Source organism: Meleagris gallopavo, chromosome Z, assembly GCF_000146605.3.
Source record: "Meleagris gallopavo isolate NT-WF06-2002-E0010 breed Aviagen turkey brand Nicholas breeding stock chromosome Z, Turkey_5.1, whole genome shotgun sequence".
Lineage (NCBI taxonomy): Eukaryota > Metazoa > Chordata > Aves > Galliformes > Phasianidae > Meleagris > Meleagris gallopavo.
This window is the reverse complement of record NC_015041.2, coordinates 61,082,696-61,100,097: the sequence shown is the minus strand read 5'-3', so window position 1 is coordinate 61,100,097 and position 17,402 is coordinate 61,082,696. Positions and strand designations below refer to the sequence as shown.

At 39.8% G+C, this 17,402-nt stretch overlaps 2 protein-coding genes across 2 annotated transcripts in view; both read left to right on the top strand.

Moving 5' to 3' along the window:
- CAAP1 (caspase activity and apoptosis inhibitor 1) overlaps positions 1–12,650 on the top strand; it is a gene marked incomplete at its 5' end in the record, with an annotated part of 87,392 nt that extends 74,742 nt beyond the window's left edge. The window contains 4 exons of the mRNA XM_010726154.2: positions 235–319; positions 1,210–1,285; positions 7,100–7,170; positions 12,272–12,650. Coding sequence (XP_010724456.2) covers positions 235–319; positions 1,210–1,285; positions 7,100–7,170; positions 12,272–12,615 — 576 coding nt within the window. The remainder of the gene's footprint in view (positions 1–234; positions 320–1,209; positions 1,286–7,099; positions 7,171–12,271) is intronic.
- PLAA (phospholipase A2 activating protein) overlaps positions 1–17,402 on the top strand; it is a 109,408-nt gene that overhangs the window by 89,555 nt on the left and 2,451 nt on the right. The gene's annotated exons all lie outside the window — the stretch shown is intronic.

Below are 17,402 nucleotides of genomic sequence, written 5' to 3'. Positions count from 1 at the left end.
TTTTTCAATCAAAATACGAATGAACTGAAAATCCTCAACTGTTTTTGGTGGTTGTTATACCAGAATCAGCTATCTGATGTTCTTCAATAGTCACATCAGTGCAGGTTAGAACAGTGAATAGACTTATATTCTGAATTACTATGTAGGGCTGGAGATCTACTTAACATTAGTAATTATTCTTTCCTCAGAAATGTTTACTAGCCTGTGGCCTGCCTGTCTGTCTGTCTGTCTTAGAGCTGTTCCATGGATGAAATCAAAAGGCTTTGCTTGGAGCAGTTGGAGATGTTGTCTGAAAAAAAACTGTTGAAGATACTTGAAGGTATGAATGAAACTTTTAGGCACCACTGTACACAGAGAATAAGGAAAGCAAAAGTAGTCTGCCTTTAACTGCGCCTGTGTTTCCAGGTACTGCTATGTATGTTTAAATATGTGTGTGTATACGCTAGTCTTGACCTTTTAATCTTGGGTAAAAAAATCTAGTAGTTCTGAAAGTGTTAGGGACGTGTTCAAAACATGACTATGTAATCTTCCTTTCCTTAGTACCCAAACTAAGAACAAAGGTTTTGACTTGAATGTGCTAAAGCAAAGCCAGGAATATGGAAGCACTGTTTGGAATCCATTACTTTTGGTAAATTAATGTTAAGTTACGTCCTGGTTCTTTGCAAGGGAAGTCTTGTGTACCACAATACCAAATCAATAGTATTAACAGTTGCACTAGATTATTCAGGGTAGTTAAAGAATTCTTAGTGCATGTCTCTGCTCTACTGAGACACACAGTTTCTACTGTTCATACAGTTTTATTAAGGATATGATGTTCCAATGTTTCAGTATCTTACTGGACTTCCACTTAGTTTTTAAGGACTCCATAATTTATTTGTAGACTTGTTACTGTCTTCTCAATTAAGTGGAACACTTGAATCCTGAACAGTAGAGAGTACCTTCTACTACTTACGTCTCCTGTGCTTTATTTTTATTGCCTATCATATTATGGTAGCAAGAACAATTTTTTTCATAATATAGTGTAACTGAAAAATGTTAGCCACATGTTAGCACGTGTCTTGCTTTTTTTTCTGTCCACGTCTGACTTCACAACATCTGATTCAACTGTTTCAGATTTCAGTAGAGTTAATCGTTAGGTATATAGGTAACTATATAGCATTAATTGTGCTAGGTGCCTAAACTTGCATGTTTGAAATTGTGTATATCTAGGCAAGAGTGGAGCCGATTCTGATACTGACGAGGATGGAGACGGAGAAGACAAGACTGGAGGTGAATCAGTCAGTCAGTGAGTAAAAGAGAATAGTTCAAAACTTAATTTAGAATTTAATTTGAAAACAAAACTGGGATTTTTCATGAAGAATGATCAAATGTAGTGTTGAGAGATTCAATTGATTTAACCTTAATTATATAATTGCTTTGGTAAAATGGCAGTGAGCTGTTAGTGCTAGCAAGCATTTTGCATCCAAACATATTTTGATAATGTTAGGTAAATGAGTTTCACACTGGCATTATTTCCTGTCAGTTGAGTTGTGATAACTGAACATATGCTGTAAAAGTGAGGTTGTGTGATTCATGTTAACATTTTTCAATTGAACTACAGTGGATTGGATAAACTCTTCCCACTGAAATCCATGAACTTCTTGTAAAGAGTTCTTGGTCTGAGATGTATTGCTTTCCTTCCATCCTTATTTCTGGTCCTTCATTCCTCTCCCAGTTGGAGCGGCACTGACACTTAACTGTTCCTGTGTTCCTGTTGAGGATGTAGCATAATGTCTGAAGTATGAAGTACCGAGGTTTGTAGTTGCTCATTCTTAGGCTGGCATCTGCAGTTTTGCAAAGGCCAATTTTTTTTTTAACCTTTTTAAAAAAATACTTGTTTTTAAGGACACAAGTCTTGCATAGTATGTTACTAAATGACTTCTATATTGAAAGAGTAACCTCTTTCTGACAATTCTGAAAGAAGTAGTCAAGGGGAAAAGAGTGTTAATAGTTGTCACCCACAGTGTATCAAATTCTAGGAATCTAAGTCCATAGGAATCTGTAGAAGTTAAAACTATTAGCATGTAGGAAAGCTAGAAGTTTTTATGTTTCGATTGCTGACTTGTTCACAGTCAGGGTTGGAAGTGACCAGGGTTGGAAGTGACCTCAAGGATCATGGATCTCCAATCCCCCTGCCACATGCAGAGCTGCCAACCTCCTCATTTAATACTAGACAAGGCTGCCCAGGGCCCCATCCAACTTGGCCTTGAACACATCCGGGAACGGGGTATCCACAACCTCTCTGGGCAGCCTGTTCCAGCACCTCACCACTCTCTCAGTAAAGAACTTCCCCCTGACATCCAAACTCAGTCTTCCCTCCCTCAACTTAAAACCTTTTCCCCTTGTCCTGCAGTTATCTACCCTTTCAAAGAGTTGATTCCCCTCCTGTTTGTAGGCTCCCTTTAGGTACTGAAAGGCTGCAATGAGGTCACCCCGCAGCCTTCTTTCCTCCAGACTGAACAAGCCCAGCTCCCTCAGCCTGTCTTCATAGGGGAGGTGCTCCAGCCCCCTGATCATCTTCATAAAGATGGTCCACACATACACAAACTTAATAAGTCCCTTGAGACATTGTGGTCTTAATACTAGTGTCAGCTTGTTAAGGTACTTACTTGTTAGTTGCTGTTTTGGCAAGTTCATCCAAATTTACTGAATAGGAACAGATTTGGGAAAGATAATGATAATACTTTAAATTGCATGTCTAGTCAGTAGTTCTCATTCAACAGAAGCCTCACATTTTTGTTCAGAACAAGTTATAAAGTCATTAAAATTGTTTCCTTTGATCGGATTTCATCACACATCAGATTTTAGAAAATTGAGTGAGAGAAGTGAATTTTCAGTATTTCTCCTGTGATTTAATACTTCATAAATCTGTTTCATCTGAAGTTCTATTTGGAACTGATTTGAGACTGTGTTCCCTGCTTTGCTGTTTTTATATGGTTTGTGAATGCTGTCAGTTCAATCCTTTAGTGAGACTATTTTTATCTTTTGGTCTTTAACCCTCTGTTGGTTGTTGAAAATATTAACTATAAAAATAGAATGCTATTTATATAAGTAATTTAAATGTATTTATCTCTTTACTGATGATTCATGTTTTGCCAGTGAACTTTAGAACTAAATGGAAAGACAACCTTATTGGCTAAAGAAACTATTGAAAATGTTCAGGGGTTTGAAATAGTATGATTTTTTTTTTGTAAAAATCTAATTCAAAAAAGGTATTTACTACTGCAAAATAGATGTAATATTCAAATTATTGACAGTAGTAATAAAACGTACTAAACAAACATATTACTATAATTTACAGTGATTGTTCATGTGTATAATGTGAGCAAACAGTATTTTGCTTTGAAAAATCTAATGTGCATGAAAGAAGGGGATTTTAAATTTATTTGTTATGCCTTACTTTTAGATCAGCATATCCTCTGCTGACGTTAGTGGAGGCATGGTATTGTGCTGCCCTTAAACACGTGCCCCAGAATAGATCATTAGGAAAAATATTGTAAATAAGCCATGTAAGCAATATTAACAAACTGAGAATGAAATTGAACTGTGAACTGAACTGATTCTGATGGCCACAAAATGGCGTGGAATGCTTACCTGTTAAATGAGACAGTAACAGTTCACTATCAGTCCAGACAACTCTGGGAAATTAAAACAAAACAAAACAAAAAAACACAAAATGGACTGTGAAAGCACTGTAGGGATCCAGAGTTCTTTATTGACAGTAGTCTGTGTAAGAATGTGCTTCTGCCACAATCAGTGATCCTGTCAAGACAACAGGAAGAAACTTTACAACAGTTTGTGATGTGTGATTTCCATTTTATAACTTCTTTTTATGTAGCTGTTCATATAGATATAGGTAAGTTCAAGCAATTGTTCAAACCCATAGAGGTCACTCTTTTCTGAGAAATGAGTGATCTTAATTCCTCAATGAAACTTGGCTTCAGAGCTCTGGGTGATATTGGATGTGAAATCTCTTGCTTTTGTTCCTCATGAAAACTTTTTGTTTAAACTCAGACTTTTCCACGTAACACATTGCTTTCCAGTAGAGATGTGACAAGATAGTTCAAAAGAATGAAGAATGTGCAAGGGAGGGTGGAGTGTGAACAGCTCTTAGCGATGAGCAGGTGTTATGGGGACATCACAATCTTATTTTAGTTGGGAATTGAGTGACTAAATATTAAAAAAAAAAAAAACAAAAACAAAAAATACGTTAGGAGTTGCTTTTAAAAAAAGACATGGATCCCTCCAGGGGCAGGTTTGTAGCAATTCTTACGTCCCTCTAGCTGCTGGCTATGCAGGTTTCAAGGTTTGCAGCCCCACTTCTATTGCTGCTCAGCACTCTTTGCATACATGGAGAACTTTTTAGCAGTTCATCCTGTCCCCACTACCTGATTCAGGCTGTTAATCTCTTGGGTTTCTATCAGGGCTGTGGGCCATCAGTTTGAGTGCTTGCAGACTCTGGTCTCTCTCCCAGGTATTTGGCCTTTAATCTTATAGACTCTTTGATATTGTGACTCTCAGATATCTCATCCTATTTGATAGCTAGATTAGCCTGAGGTACTGTATGCATGTTTTTCATTATATTTTATGGCAGCGCAATTCTGCAGGTCCTTGTCAGATGTAGTCCTCCATGCTGTTGTGGCAGTTACATGTATAGACAGTGGACTCCTGCCACTTGGGAAAATGGTTGGCACTGGAATTCATCAAGGGAGCAGAGTAGACTTGATCAGGTGCAAGATGTATGTACTGCCCAGGAATCAGCTGATGATCTCCTGGCCCATTTCACCTCCTTTTCTATTTCCTATGTGCTTGTTCTTCTCCAACCTTCCCTCAACTCTCTCTTTTCCTATCTTTGATCTTTTCTCCAAACATTGTAAAATGGCCTGCACAGTCCCCTCAAACATGTGCTGCTCTAAGTTTTACATAGTCCTGAAATGTTCTTTCCCAGCACCCTGTACAAACCCCTTGCTGCTGCAGGCAGAACCTCACTGCAGGCCGCAAGGTGCCCTTACTGCTCTTATCAGGTAGATTGTCTGGTTGCTTTCCTCTGACAACTCCAGTAGCGATTCAAACAGCGTGATCCCTCTGTGTAGATCATGTTATTTGTCTGCTTGCCATTGTTCTTCTCACTGGATCTTTGTGTTTATGGCGACTTACTGTTAAAAGCATAAACTAGTGGACAGAGAGCACAATCAGGAGTTGAGTGTGATGAGCTCAGAAAGTGATAGGAGAACAAAAACCTGGAATTTATGGGAAAGTGTACTGTAATAGTGTCTTGGACAAGTTTAACTGGTGATCTTTGCTAACATGTGGCCTTAAAAAACAAAGGACTACTGAGGCTTAGGTTCTGAGTTGCTGGCTGAAGCTGATGCTGGAAGGATTGTTTTCCCCATAGTAGTATACATGGACTCGCTAGACCATTGCATACAGCAAACCTGATTTATTTGTAGAATTCCTGGACTTAACTTACTTTTAGCTGGTGAGGGCTCTAAGCCATCTTGCAACACCTGTGGCTTTTGTGGTATAAGATGATTACTTGGGTAGAAAATAAATAAGCAAACTTTCTTTGTAAAGAGGCAAAGTGTAAACTATTTTGTAAAGGAATTGCCATACATATACAACTTCCTGTTTGGCATTTGAACATCTAGTTTGCATTGAGTCTTTCTTTTCCAACCTTGCCTAGGCCAGAGAAAGTGAAAGGACTGGGTGAGCACTTTTTGCATTGACTGAGTAGGAAAGTGAACTTAAAGGATGCATACTACTAAGATGTATCACAGTAAATAATTTTTTCCTGTTTTATTATAATGACATTGAGCAGTGAATTTCTTTTAAGGGGTTCTTAATTAAGGTGCAGAACTTTTAGAGATCTTTCTTCAGGTATTTTGTAGCTGTTTTGTTTTTTTTTTTTTTAACAGGCACGTTCTCTTTAATAACTGTACTATTCCACACACATTTTAGTTGCATTGGGTGAAAACAAGGGAGAAGCAGTGAATCTGTTGACTTTTAACCTCTACTAACATAGGAAAGGAGATAGTCATCAAAATAACAGTCTCTCAGACCATGTTGGCAAGAACTTTTATGACACACTCTTTTTTGTTTGACTTGCTCACTGGACACCTGAAAGAAAAACCATCTTTGAGAGCATGTGGAAAACAGGTTTTTCTTTCCAGTTATGGGACATGCCTACAGGGTATTACTGAAAAGTTTTTGAAGTCGTTATGTTTAAATCTATGATGCCAGAATCTTTCTGTCTTCTCTGTAGTGCTGTTTAGATCCAGCAGGTGGAATGGTTGCATTTGTCTGAAACCAAAGCCACACTGACATTCAGGGTAGAAAATTGGGAGCTATACTGCCAAAATGCTGAATGAGCATGGCAACTGAACTACTTCTGTGATTTTTTGAGTCCTTTGTTGAGGACTGTCCTTCATTCTCTTTCTGTATATTTCACTATTTTCATTTTGTCTATATGTGTACAGAATGTGTGAAGAATGTGAACACTTCACACAAGTGTCTCTTCCTTATCCCATACATAAAGCATGTGTAACTTTGCAGGTCATGAGCAAAAATCAGTAAATTGAAGAAATAAACATGTAAGTTGAATACTACTTAGCAATTGAGTTTCATTTCCTTTTAAGAAGCAGCCCTTAGTGAAAAAGTGATACTGTATTACAGAAGAGGTGGGTGGTGGTGGGGTGACAATAACTTAATGAAAACAGCTTCTTAATTGAAATGAGGAGAGTAAATATGATCTAAATGCAACTGAAACTATAGTTTTTCAAATTATTTAACTCTGACATTTTATGCTGAGTTTTACAGACAAAATTCTATGGTTAGGGAGACACTATCAGTAAGAATTGGTATCGTGCAAGACAACAGTGTACTGAAAATAGTTACTTCATCCTTGCAGCTCAGAAGACATAAAAAATGATAGCTTGTTTTCAAATGCTTAGAAGAGCTGGGTGCTTTACCACCATGTAATTTCTTTAGTTAATGTTTCTTTGAAAAGTACTCTTTACATTGTGAAAAACATAGATTGAAATGTCTTTTCTTTTGCTTCCAGGCAGGACAACAGCATAGACTCCACTTCTTCTTTGAGAGAAGACAAGCTGGAAGGTCAGGAATCAAAACAAGGTATGTAGAGTAGAAAATTTGTCTTTTCAGTTCTGTTAGACTGAGATTTTAAAATATTTTTCTGGTTAGAAACAAACCACAGCTATTCAGAATTTGGTAGTTTGGCTTCCAGAAAATGGCTGAATGCTTTTGCAAGGCTCATTTTTCTCTTAATATCTCGTGTTTCAGCTAAAGAGGAACTCAGTTTATTTCAATTTTTTTTATATGCAGGGGATGGCTAGTACTGCCACATCTATTCAATTTGATAGTTGGTTTTACTTTGTATTGTGAGACTACATTACTCTGTTTTGACATTCACAGAAGAACATGATAACTGCTGAAGAACTGCTTGTAACTTAATCATGTTCAGTCTTTTTGATACTTTGCTCTGAATGATTATGCAGAGCTGAGTTCTATGGAAATGCGCTTGGCAGTCATGAGGAGTGGTAATTGCTATCTTTTATTTGAAGTCATTGCCTTCAGAAGTGTTCAGATTTTCAGATCTCTCAGAGAGAAAGTTTGTTCTTCATATCTTCTCCATGTCTATTCTAGCCAGTTTTCTCATTTATCAGAGGGGGTATGTTCTCCTTGGTCTGCCTGTTCTCAACAATGTACTAGAACCCCTTCTTGTTGTTTTTCACATCTATTGTCAAATCAGTTAATTCTGTACCTTGGCTTTCCTGATCCCATCTCTACATGTCCAGACAGCATTCCTGTATTCTTCCCAGGCCGCATGTCCCTGCTTCCACTCCCTACAAATGTCCTTCTTTTCCCTCAATTTGACCAGTGGGTCCTTGTTCAGCTATGCCAGTTTCCTGCTTACTTTGCTTGTTTTTCTGTACCACAGGACAAAGAGCTCGTGTTCTCAGAAAGGCATCCTTAAAGAGTTGCTAGTTCTCCTCCTCTCCTTTTTTATGCAAGGACAGCTTCCCAAGGGATTTCATCCAGTAAATTGTTCTCCCAGAGCATAATTACTATAGCCCCAGTCTTAACCTCTTTAATGAGCTCCACTGCATTGGTGAGAACCCCAGGTCCAGCAAGACTTCTCTTCTGGTTGGCTTGTCTAATATGTGGACCAGGAAGTTGTCCTCAGTGCATTCCAGGACTGTCCTGGATTGTTTGCAGCCTGGCATGAAGCAAGAAAGCTCATCCACAGGCTCCCCTTGCTCAGCTGGCATGTGGTAGACTCTGGCTGCCAGCTGGTCTTTATTGGTCTCATCCCTGATTTTTCACCCACAAACTCTCAACTTGCTCATGACAGTTTCTCAAAGGCAGCTTTTTGCACTCTATCCACTTTTTAACGTAGAGATCAATTCCCTTGACCCTCTTTCTCTGTCTTTCTCTTCTGAAAATCTTGTAGCACTTGATTGCCATTCTTCAATCGTGGGAAATCATCCCACCACATTTCTGTAATCACAGTTAGATCATAGTATTCTAGCTGTGCTGTGGCTTCCAGCTCTTCCTGCTTATTTTCCAGGCTGCATTGTAGATGCACTTCAGACAGGCTATCGGCAGTGTTACCTTCTCAGAGGATTCCTCATCAGATCCATTGAGACAATTCTGAGTTTTTTTTCCCCACCATTTCCTAAAGTGACAACATTCCCTTCTTGGTCACATAGAATTCCATCCCCTTCAAATCTACTTTAAAGCTCTGTTAATCAGTCCAGCTGGCTTTCTTCCCAGAACACTCTTGTCCTTTCTGCTCAATTTTTGTTCTGTCTGATGCTCACGTTTTTGGTCTCTCAGAGGCCTGTCCAAGATTATAGAAACTGAATCTCTGATTGTGACACCAGTTATGCAGCTAGTCATTTACTCGACCCATATTCTTCCTTCTTCTTGGGTCCCAGACTCCAAATGAGAGGGCAGAGGAGAAACATTGCTTACATTCCTATTTCCTTCACTTTCTTTCCAAGGGATGTAAAGTCTCTTTTAATGTTTTGTGGTTTCCTTATAACAACCATTTGAGACCCAATTTGAATGAGTGGATAATCAGTTAATGAGTGATAATAGGTTAATCAGGCCTGATTAACCTATTATTGATGTCTCTGATGTTTGTCCCTGGCAAGAAGCAAACTTATCTGTAAAGATTATACAGGTGGCAATCCTAAATCTAGAATCTCTAAACTATAGTTTCTTCTTCCCATAGCCCCCAAATGTAAAATTTACAGAGGTTTTGGGACCATTCTTTTCTGCCTTCAGTGGTCCCTGCTGTGATGAAACACTGTTGCCTCATTATTACAAATGGCAGTCATGTTCTACCATGACACCATTCTCTGCTGAAAGAGTCTTTGGTGCATGAAAGCATCCTTAATTTTCATCTTTTTGAGGTATGATTCTGTATTTTTTTCCTTTTAAATGCAAAAATGCAGTGGGAGAGACAGTCAAGCACTGTGTTGATTGGCAGAATAGGAAAGTGCAAAAGTGGGTAAATTAGTGATATACCTTTAGGTACCTGTTGTGTAAGGAAACAGTTTTCTTTAATCAGCAGCAGTGCTATTCCAGTCATTCAATGAATACCATGTAACAACTACCCGTGTTAATTTGTAGTTGACACACTGGATATTTCTCTCTGTCATCCTAATTTCATTTCGACTGTCTCTGTGCAGTAACATGAGAAACTTGGTCTGTAAATTATGTTAGTTCACCCCTTTATTGAGAATATTTTGAGGTGTTCTGAATTGGTATGTAAGGGGAGGGTGTCCCTTGTGGTTGGAGGGCTGGGCAGAAGCACAGTCCAAGGATACCGGAGTGGCCAAAGTCAGCCCCAGGGTTCTTTATTTCATAGGAAATCCCAGTTTGGCAGGGACTCCCAAGGATCACTGAGTCCAGCCCTATCTCCACACAAGAATTCTAAATGCTTGATTTGTCCAGGCCATAACACCTGAGGAAACATGTAATGCTACCAGAGAGCGCCCAGTGGCTGTCACCATACATGGCTGACAAGTGCTGTCTAGTGGAAGAGCTGGTGGATGGTCTTCTTTGGACCTGTCTCAGACAACAGCTCCCACAGCTTCACACCCTGGCTGCAGAGGGCCATTGGAGTGGCCTGCACCTACAAAAGATGGAGTGCCCATGGGGAAAACGTTCTCTACTGCTTGAGCCCCTTGAGGCCTCTTCTGGGCTCACCTTACATCTGGAGCTGGATGATGTAGAGGAGGTGCCAGAAGGATGTCTTGCCTGCACGTGGGACTGGAGTGTATCTGTGCAAGGGAGCAGTTGCTGGGGGATGTGCTCTGTTTTCTCCACCGTGCTCAGGATGAGCTGAGGGGGAAACAGGAGGCAGCCTCCTCGACACCTTCTGTGAGGGCTCCTACCTTCATGTAGGACCTTCATGAACCAGCATGTGCAGAAAACCACATGCTGGTTCCAGAAGCAGGTAAGAGCAACTGGAGATGTCTGCCTCAGTCATGTGATTACTGCCTGATGGTGCTGCTCTCACACAACTCCTGCAAGCTCAAGCTGACCACTCCCTCCACAAACACCTTCTACATTGAGATGGAACTTTGGTGCAGTTGAATGATTTAAACACCTATATTATCAGCATTAGTAATACTCAGAATATTAAAAAATTGTAATTGCCTGGTATCTGAAGGCAGCAGTCACAGAGGGATCACTTGCTTGGGTTTTGTGTATGTCAGTAGTTCTGTTGTTGTTATATGATGCATACAAATCAATGATTCTTCTAGCCCTATAGATAAATGAAAGGTTCAGGAAACAAATTTACAGATGGATTAAACTAGCAACCCCAACCACGAGCTCTCCTCCAAACTAAAAGTTAGGAGAAAGACAACCGTTTAAAGCCAGATGTGGAGACATTAGTTTTAATGATCACAGAGTCACTGAGTGATTTAGAGAAGTAACCTTTTGAAATCATCTGCACCCAATCCTCCTGCTGCCAGAGCAGATTGCCAAGGATTGTATGCAGGTGGGCTTTGAATATGTCCATGGCAGGAGACTCCTTGACTATTTCAGGCAACCAGTGTTTAACTGCCGTCATGTTAAAATAAATAAATAAATAAATAATGCTTTCTTGTGTTCACATGGAATTTCATGTGTTTTACTATTTGCCCATTGCTGTTAATGTTGTCATTAGTGTGCATTACTGAACTGAGAAATTTTTATAACAAGGTTTGCAGTACTGTCTAATAAGTTAACTTAATAAGTGATTTTTTGCTACATATCAGTCATTATAGATTACAGTAGTTCATAAAGGAATGAAAGCTTTCTGAGAATATTCATGATAAATTATATATATTTCAAAAATACTGAGCCTAAATCCCCACTATTCATTAAGAGGGAACACAGCTGTGCCTTTGTGCAATTAAAAAGCCTGTAGAATCAGTAATTTTCATCATCTGGCTATATGATTTTTCTTTGAAACAGTGAACGGTAGACTAACGATTTCTGAGGCCGAAGTATCAAAAGCAATAGTTTCTCTATAGCCAAATTCTGAGATCAGTTACACTCTGACTGAGTTTTGCTTTTATTTTATCCTTTAATTTATTGCACTGCCTCTTCTAATTCATTTTCTTAGTGAACTACGTCTTTTAGCTGACATTAAAAGCGAATACCATAGCTTTTCCTATGTTTTTTACTGATGTAACTTAAATATTTTGGAAATCTGTGGCAGATTTTGAATTTATATACTGTAGTAGGAGTTTCTACAAACTTTCAGTACTTTTCTTGACATAGTATTTAATTCGTTTTAGACTAAATAAAATAGTTCTTAAACGTTATTTTTAAAACTGTGTATTGAAAACTAAGCTTACTTTAGAGATAACAAACAATAATCAGTTCTGCTTCGTTGTGATAATAAAACCTGATGGCATTTTAATTGGGAAAATCCATCCATATGAAGGAATACATTTTCCTAATACTGCAGCTTTGCTATACTGTACGTTCTTTTAAATTGGCATAAAAATGCATTTACACGTCTAAATTAGATCAGCTTTTAAAGATGAGTAAGAAAAACAAAGGGAATTAGTTGTCTCAAATTTTTAGATTTTTTTTGCTGCCATTGGTATACTCCATAGGGAGTGTTTTGAGCAGAATTGATTTTTTTTCAACGTGAAGAAAAATCGCTGTTGGCTGTCTGACTACAGTTGTTGCATTTGTGTTGCAGGCAAAGGAGAAGATAGTGATGTCCTCAGCATAAATGCAGATGCATATGATAGTGACATAGAGGGCCCATGTGATGAAGAAGGCAGCCCAGATGTGCAAGAAGACACTGTCAGAAGTGGAGCTGGTCAGATTGATGACCTTCAGAAGGACATTGAGAAAAGTGTGAATGAGATACTGGGATTGGCAGAATCTAGCCCAAAGGAGTCTAAAGCAGCAAGCTTAGCTGTTCCTCCGTTAGAAGATGTTCAGCCATCAGCACAGCAGCTAGAGCTCCTTGAGCTTGAAATGAGAGCCAGAGCTATTAAGGCTCTAATGAAAGCTGGTGATGTAAAAAAACAGCACTAAGATTGTTTACAATAAATTCTCAGTATCTTTTGAAAGATGTTGTGTTTATTCATATAGTTGTAGGGGTTGGAAAGAACCTAAGGAAATCATCTAGTCCAACCCCCTTCTAAAGCAGGTTCCCTGGTTGCACAGCCAAGTCTTCAGGAACGTTTTGAATATCTTCAGAGAAAGAGACTCCACTACCTTTCTGGGTAGCTTGTTCCAGTGTTCTGTAGCCCTCAAAAGTGAAGAGATTTTTCCTCATGTTCATGTGAAACTTGCTGTGTTCCAGTTTATGCCCATGACCCCCTTGCTGGGTGCCACTGTAAAGAGCCTGGCCCCAACCTCTTGATATCTACCCTTTAGATAGTTGTAAGCATTAATCAGATCTTTTCTGAGTAATCTCCTCCAAGGTGAGGAGTCCCAGATCTCTCAGGCTTTCCTCATAAGGGAGATGCTCCAGACTGACAATCATTTTTGTGGCCCTTTGCTGGACATTCTGGTTTTTCCCTGTCTTTTCTTGAACTAGGAAGACTAGAACTATATATAGTAGTCCAGATGCCATTTAGCATCAGCCTTACCAGTACAAAAGGGAGGGGGATGATCAACTCCCTCTACCAGCTGGCCACGCTCTTTTTAATGCACCCCAAGATCCCATTGGCCTTGGCCACAGGGCACACTGCTGGCTCATGGGCAACCTGTTGTCCAGTAGGGCACTTGAGTCTTCTCCACAGAGTTTCTTTCCAGCAGGTCAGCTATGTCCTATATGGATGTGTATGATCTCAGATCTATGACTCTACACTTGTCGTTGTGGAACCTCCTAAGATTCCTCTCTACCCAACTCTCCAGCCTGTCCATTCTTGTAAATGGCAGCACAGCCTTGCTAAAGTTGGGATAGACAACATCCTCTGCTCTCCTCCATCTATCCTGCTATAGAAGGCTACCAAGTTGGTCAAGCATGATTTGCCCTCAGTGAATCCATGTCAATGCCTCCTGATGATGATCTCTTCCACTTGCTTAGAGATGATATCTAAAAAAAGTTGTTCCATCACCTTCCCAGGGGGAGAGTTGAAGTTGGCTGGCCTGTAGTTTCCTTAGTCTTCCTTCTTGCCCTTTTTAAAGGTTGGAGTGACACTGGATTCCTCTCCTCAGACACCTCTCCTGTTCTCCATAACCTTCAGAGGCGACAGAGAGTGGTTCAGCAATCACTTCTGTCAGCTCCCTCACCACTCATGAATGCATCCCTTGGGAGCTAGTGGATTTGTGTTTGTCGATTCTGCCTAGAATCATAAAACCATAGAGTGGCTTAGGTTGGAGGGGACCTTAAGTATCATCTAGTTCTAACCCCCTGCCATGGACATGGTGGTCAGCCAGCAGATCAAGCTGCCTGAGATCCCATCCAACCTCAACTCAAATTTCTCTAGGGATGGGGGATCAACAGCCTCTCTGAGTACCCTGTGCCAGCGCCTCGCCACCCCATGTGCAAAAAATTTCTTCCTGACATATAAGCTAAATCTCCCCTTTTTAGTTTGAAGTTATTACCCCTTGTTCTGTCACTAGCAAACAGTGTAAAAAGTTGGTCCCCCTTTGCTTAGAAACTCCCTCCCAGTACTGGAAGGTTGCAGTGCAGTCTCCCCAGAAACCTAGACAATCCCTGACTAGATCCTCCCTGACAAATGAGAAGTCTTCCTTTCGCCAGATTCTCTCTCTTGTCTCCGGAGTCTGGGATTCCCGAGGGGCAGTAAGTAGTAAAGATGAAAGCAAAGAAGGCATTCAGTAACTGCCTTCTCAGTGTCCTCTATTATAAGGGCACCCACCTCATTCAGTAGCAGGCCCGCATTCTCTGTAGTCCTTCTTTTGCTATTGATAAATTTAATGAAGCCTCTCTTCTTGCCCTTCATGTTCCTTGCAAGATTTAATTCCAAATGCGCCATAGCCTTCCTTGTTGCATCCCTGCATGCCCTGACAGTGTACCTATATTCCTCCCAAGTGGCCAGACCCCTTTTTCAAGCCTGTAAACTTTTTTTCCTATCTTGAGTTTTTCCGTGAGCTCCTAGCTAATTCAAGCAGGCCTTCTGCCACCTTTGCCTGATTTCTTGCTCTTGCAGATGACTAATATTGAGGTTGGAGGAAGTGGTGCTTGAGTGTCAACCGTTACTTTCCAGTGGGCCCTTTTACCTTCCAATGCTCTGTTCTCTTTGGCGCTGAAATGTATTTGGGCTGGGTGTATGACATTCCTTATTCAGACTCTTACGATATTGTTCACTGTTTCCATTGCCTTTGGTGGGCTGCTTCATGCCCAGCACAAACAGAATGCTGCACAAATGAGTTGGTTTGATGCTGCCCTGAGCACCCAGCTGCCTCTGTGCATGGTTATATCTTCAAGGAGGCTCAACATATACGGAGCTATGCCATGAAGAACCTGGTGCCTTCAGGACAAAATAGAAGAAGTAAGTTCTTTGTATCTTCCTGGCTGGAAAATAACCAACTGTTTTATTTATTTGCATCTTTTTAGCTGAGAAACTTGATTTGTCTATTTTTTATTAGAAGTCCTCTTTCTGGAGTGGTGTGACATCCTTCAGAATTCTTCCATGTGATCTGAGGTGCCTTTTTCTCTTTGGGTCCAAATCATAATAATGCAAATGTTCTAGTTAAATTAAATAGTGATTCATTTTGAGAAGGTTAAAAGTGTGGCTGATTTGCTAAATGTGTTGTTGTGGTGGTTTTTTGTTTGTTTGTTTGTTTTGGAAGCTGTGTCACTGAATTCCTCTGTGTGGAAAAAACTCACTGACATTCACTGATACTACATTTATGAAGTCCAACCAGTGGGTGTGAGCACAGTGAGGTGATGGGTGATGCTTTTCAGCAGCGGCCACAATGGGTCTCATCCACGGGTGCAGACTTATAAAAGTATGGCATGCAGGCTCTGTTCACTGCTGGTGCAAATGCAGAACTAACAGTGTGATTGTGTTGAGAAGGAGTGATTTGTGGCTGAGTTTCCTTTATCAAAAAGTCTTACTGTGCTCTTCGTATCAGTTGCAGTTTTTATGGAAATAAAGAGGAGGCATTACTTTTGGAGCAAGCTGCATGTGTGTGTATATGTATACACTTATGTATATGCCTTCAGAGAGACCTCATAGGATTGATGGCAGAAGTGCTAATCCATGTTGATGGTTTTGTACTATTGTTGCTCAGATTACAAATCAGATCAGCTGACTCGAGCTGGTTCCTGCACCAATTGTGTGCACAGCAAACTGATCAGTCTGCAGTAAATGATAACAGTAAGAAAGCTGGTATATTAAAAATTTGCAATTTGTATGTAAAGTGCAGTCATTAATTATGTATGAATTCTTAATTTTACAGGATCAACAAATTGGTTGGCAGAAAGCGTTGTACACTTATGCTGGTCAGCATAAGGAGAAAGATTTTATTCTGCACTGGAATAGAAATGTTTTGTAACTATTTTTGTCTGTCCTATAAAAGGAAGCACTGTGTGTTTCTGGGGAGAAGGGCTGATTGTATTTCTATTTGGTGTGATTCCCCAGAAAGCCGAACTTTCTATTACTGCTGTATGCTTCTATAATAACTAGACTTCCAGGTGCCAACTTTGAGTGACAAATCACTGGCATCTCTTGAGGAAAATTCAGTAGAGTTTGTAACACTTTTCATTACAGTATTTTCTTTCTCAGAAAAATGTTTTGCCTGAACCACTGAGAGCCTTGCACATTTTTTTAAAGACTCTGTCTATTAAAAGGTTTTTTTTTTTCCTGTTTAAAGTGGTTATAATTATTAATCACAGTGAATGAAGGCTTTGATAGCTGAGTTCAAGTTATTTCTAAGCAGATAAAAGGGTATCTCATAGGATGTCTGATCAACTGTGTATATGATTTAAGATGTTCCAACAGTTCAAATACTGTCTTAAACATGAGCAGCAAAGAACTGTGCTGTGAATCTCACCATGCTGCTGTAATAACCAGCCTTGTATGTATTCACAGGAGTATGGTTTGAGAAGGAGCAGCCACCACCTGAGAACCCTCCAATGGGACACAATGTCTGCTAGCAAGCTGGGTCCTTATACAGTCAGAGCTACAAAGATCAGAGAACCATAGGATGGCTTGGGTTGGAAGAGTCCCTAAAGCTTACTCAGCTCCAACCTCTGCCATGGATTGGCTGCCACCCACTGGGTCAGGCTGCCCACAGTCCCATCCAACCTGGCCCTGAGCACCTCCAGGGATGGGGCACCCACTTGCTTGTTCATTAACATTAGTCTTTAACGTTAGCCTACAAAAGAGGTTTTCTTAACTAAAAGCACTTCATTTCCATCTGTGGATAAAACTTACAGAGTATTTTCTGTAAAATAGCTAATGAAGAAAAGTTTTGTGCCCATGAATATGTACTAAGTTGTTATATAGTATTTTATACGCCTGTGTTGAATTCATAAGCACTGATACAGTTTTATAGGATCACTGAAGAAGGTAGACATGCCCCTTACACAGAAGGTAGTTAAGGACGAATTGAGAAAACCCATTCCTTACTAAGGAAGGGAGGTGAAGTGGTTAATTCATGCAGCAACATAGCAAACACAGCACGAACACCAAATTAAAAACTGATTCTGAAGTCCTCCAATTGAGTCACAGTAATATAATACTTAATGCTTATTGTGAAATTAATCTGCAAGATATGGTGATAAAAATGTTTACCTTCTTTATAACAAAATCTAAATGTTAAAATGCTACAGGTTTGTTTTCTTAGGTTTGTTTGTTTTCTGTTTTATGGTCCTCTTTTTGCCATTAATATTAAAATATGGT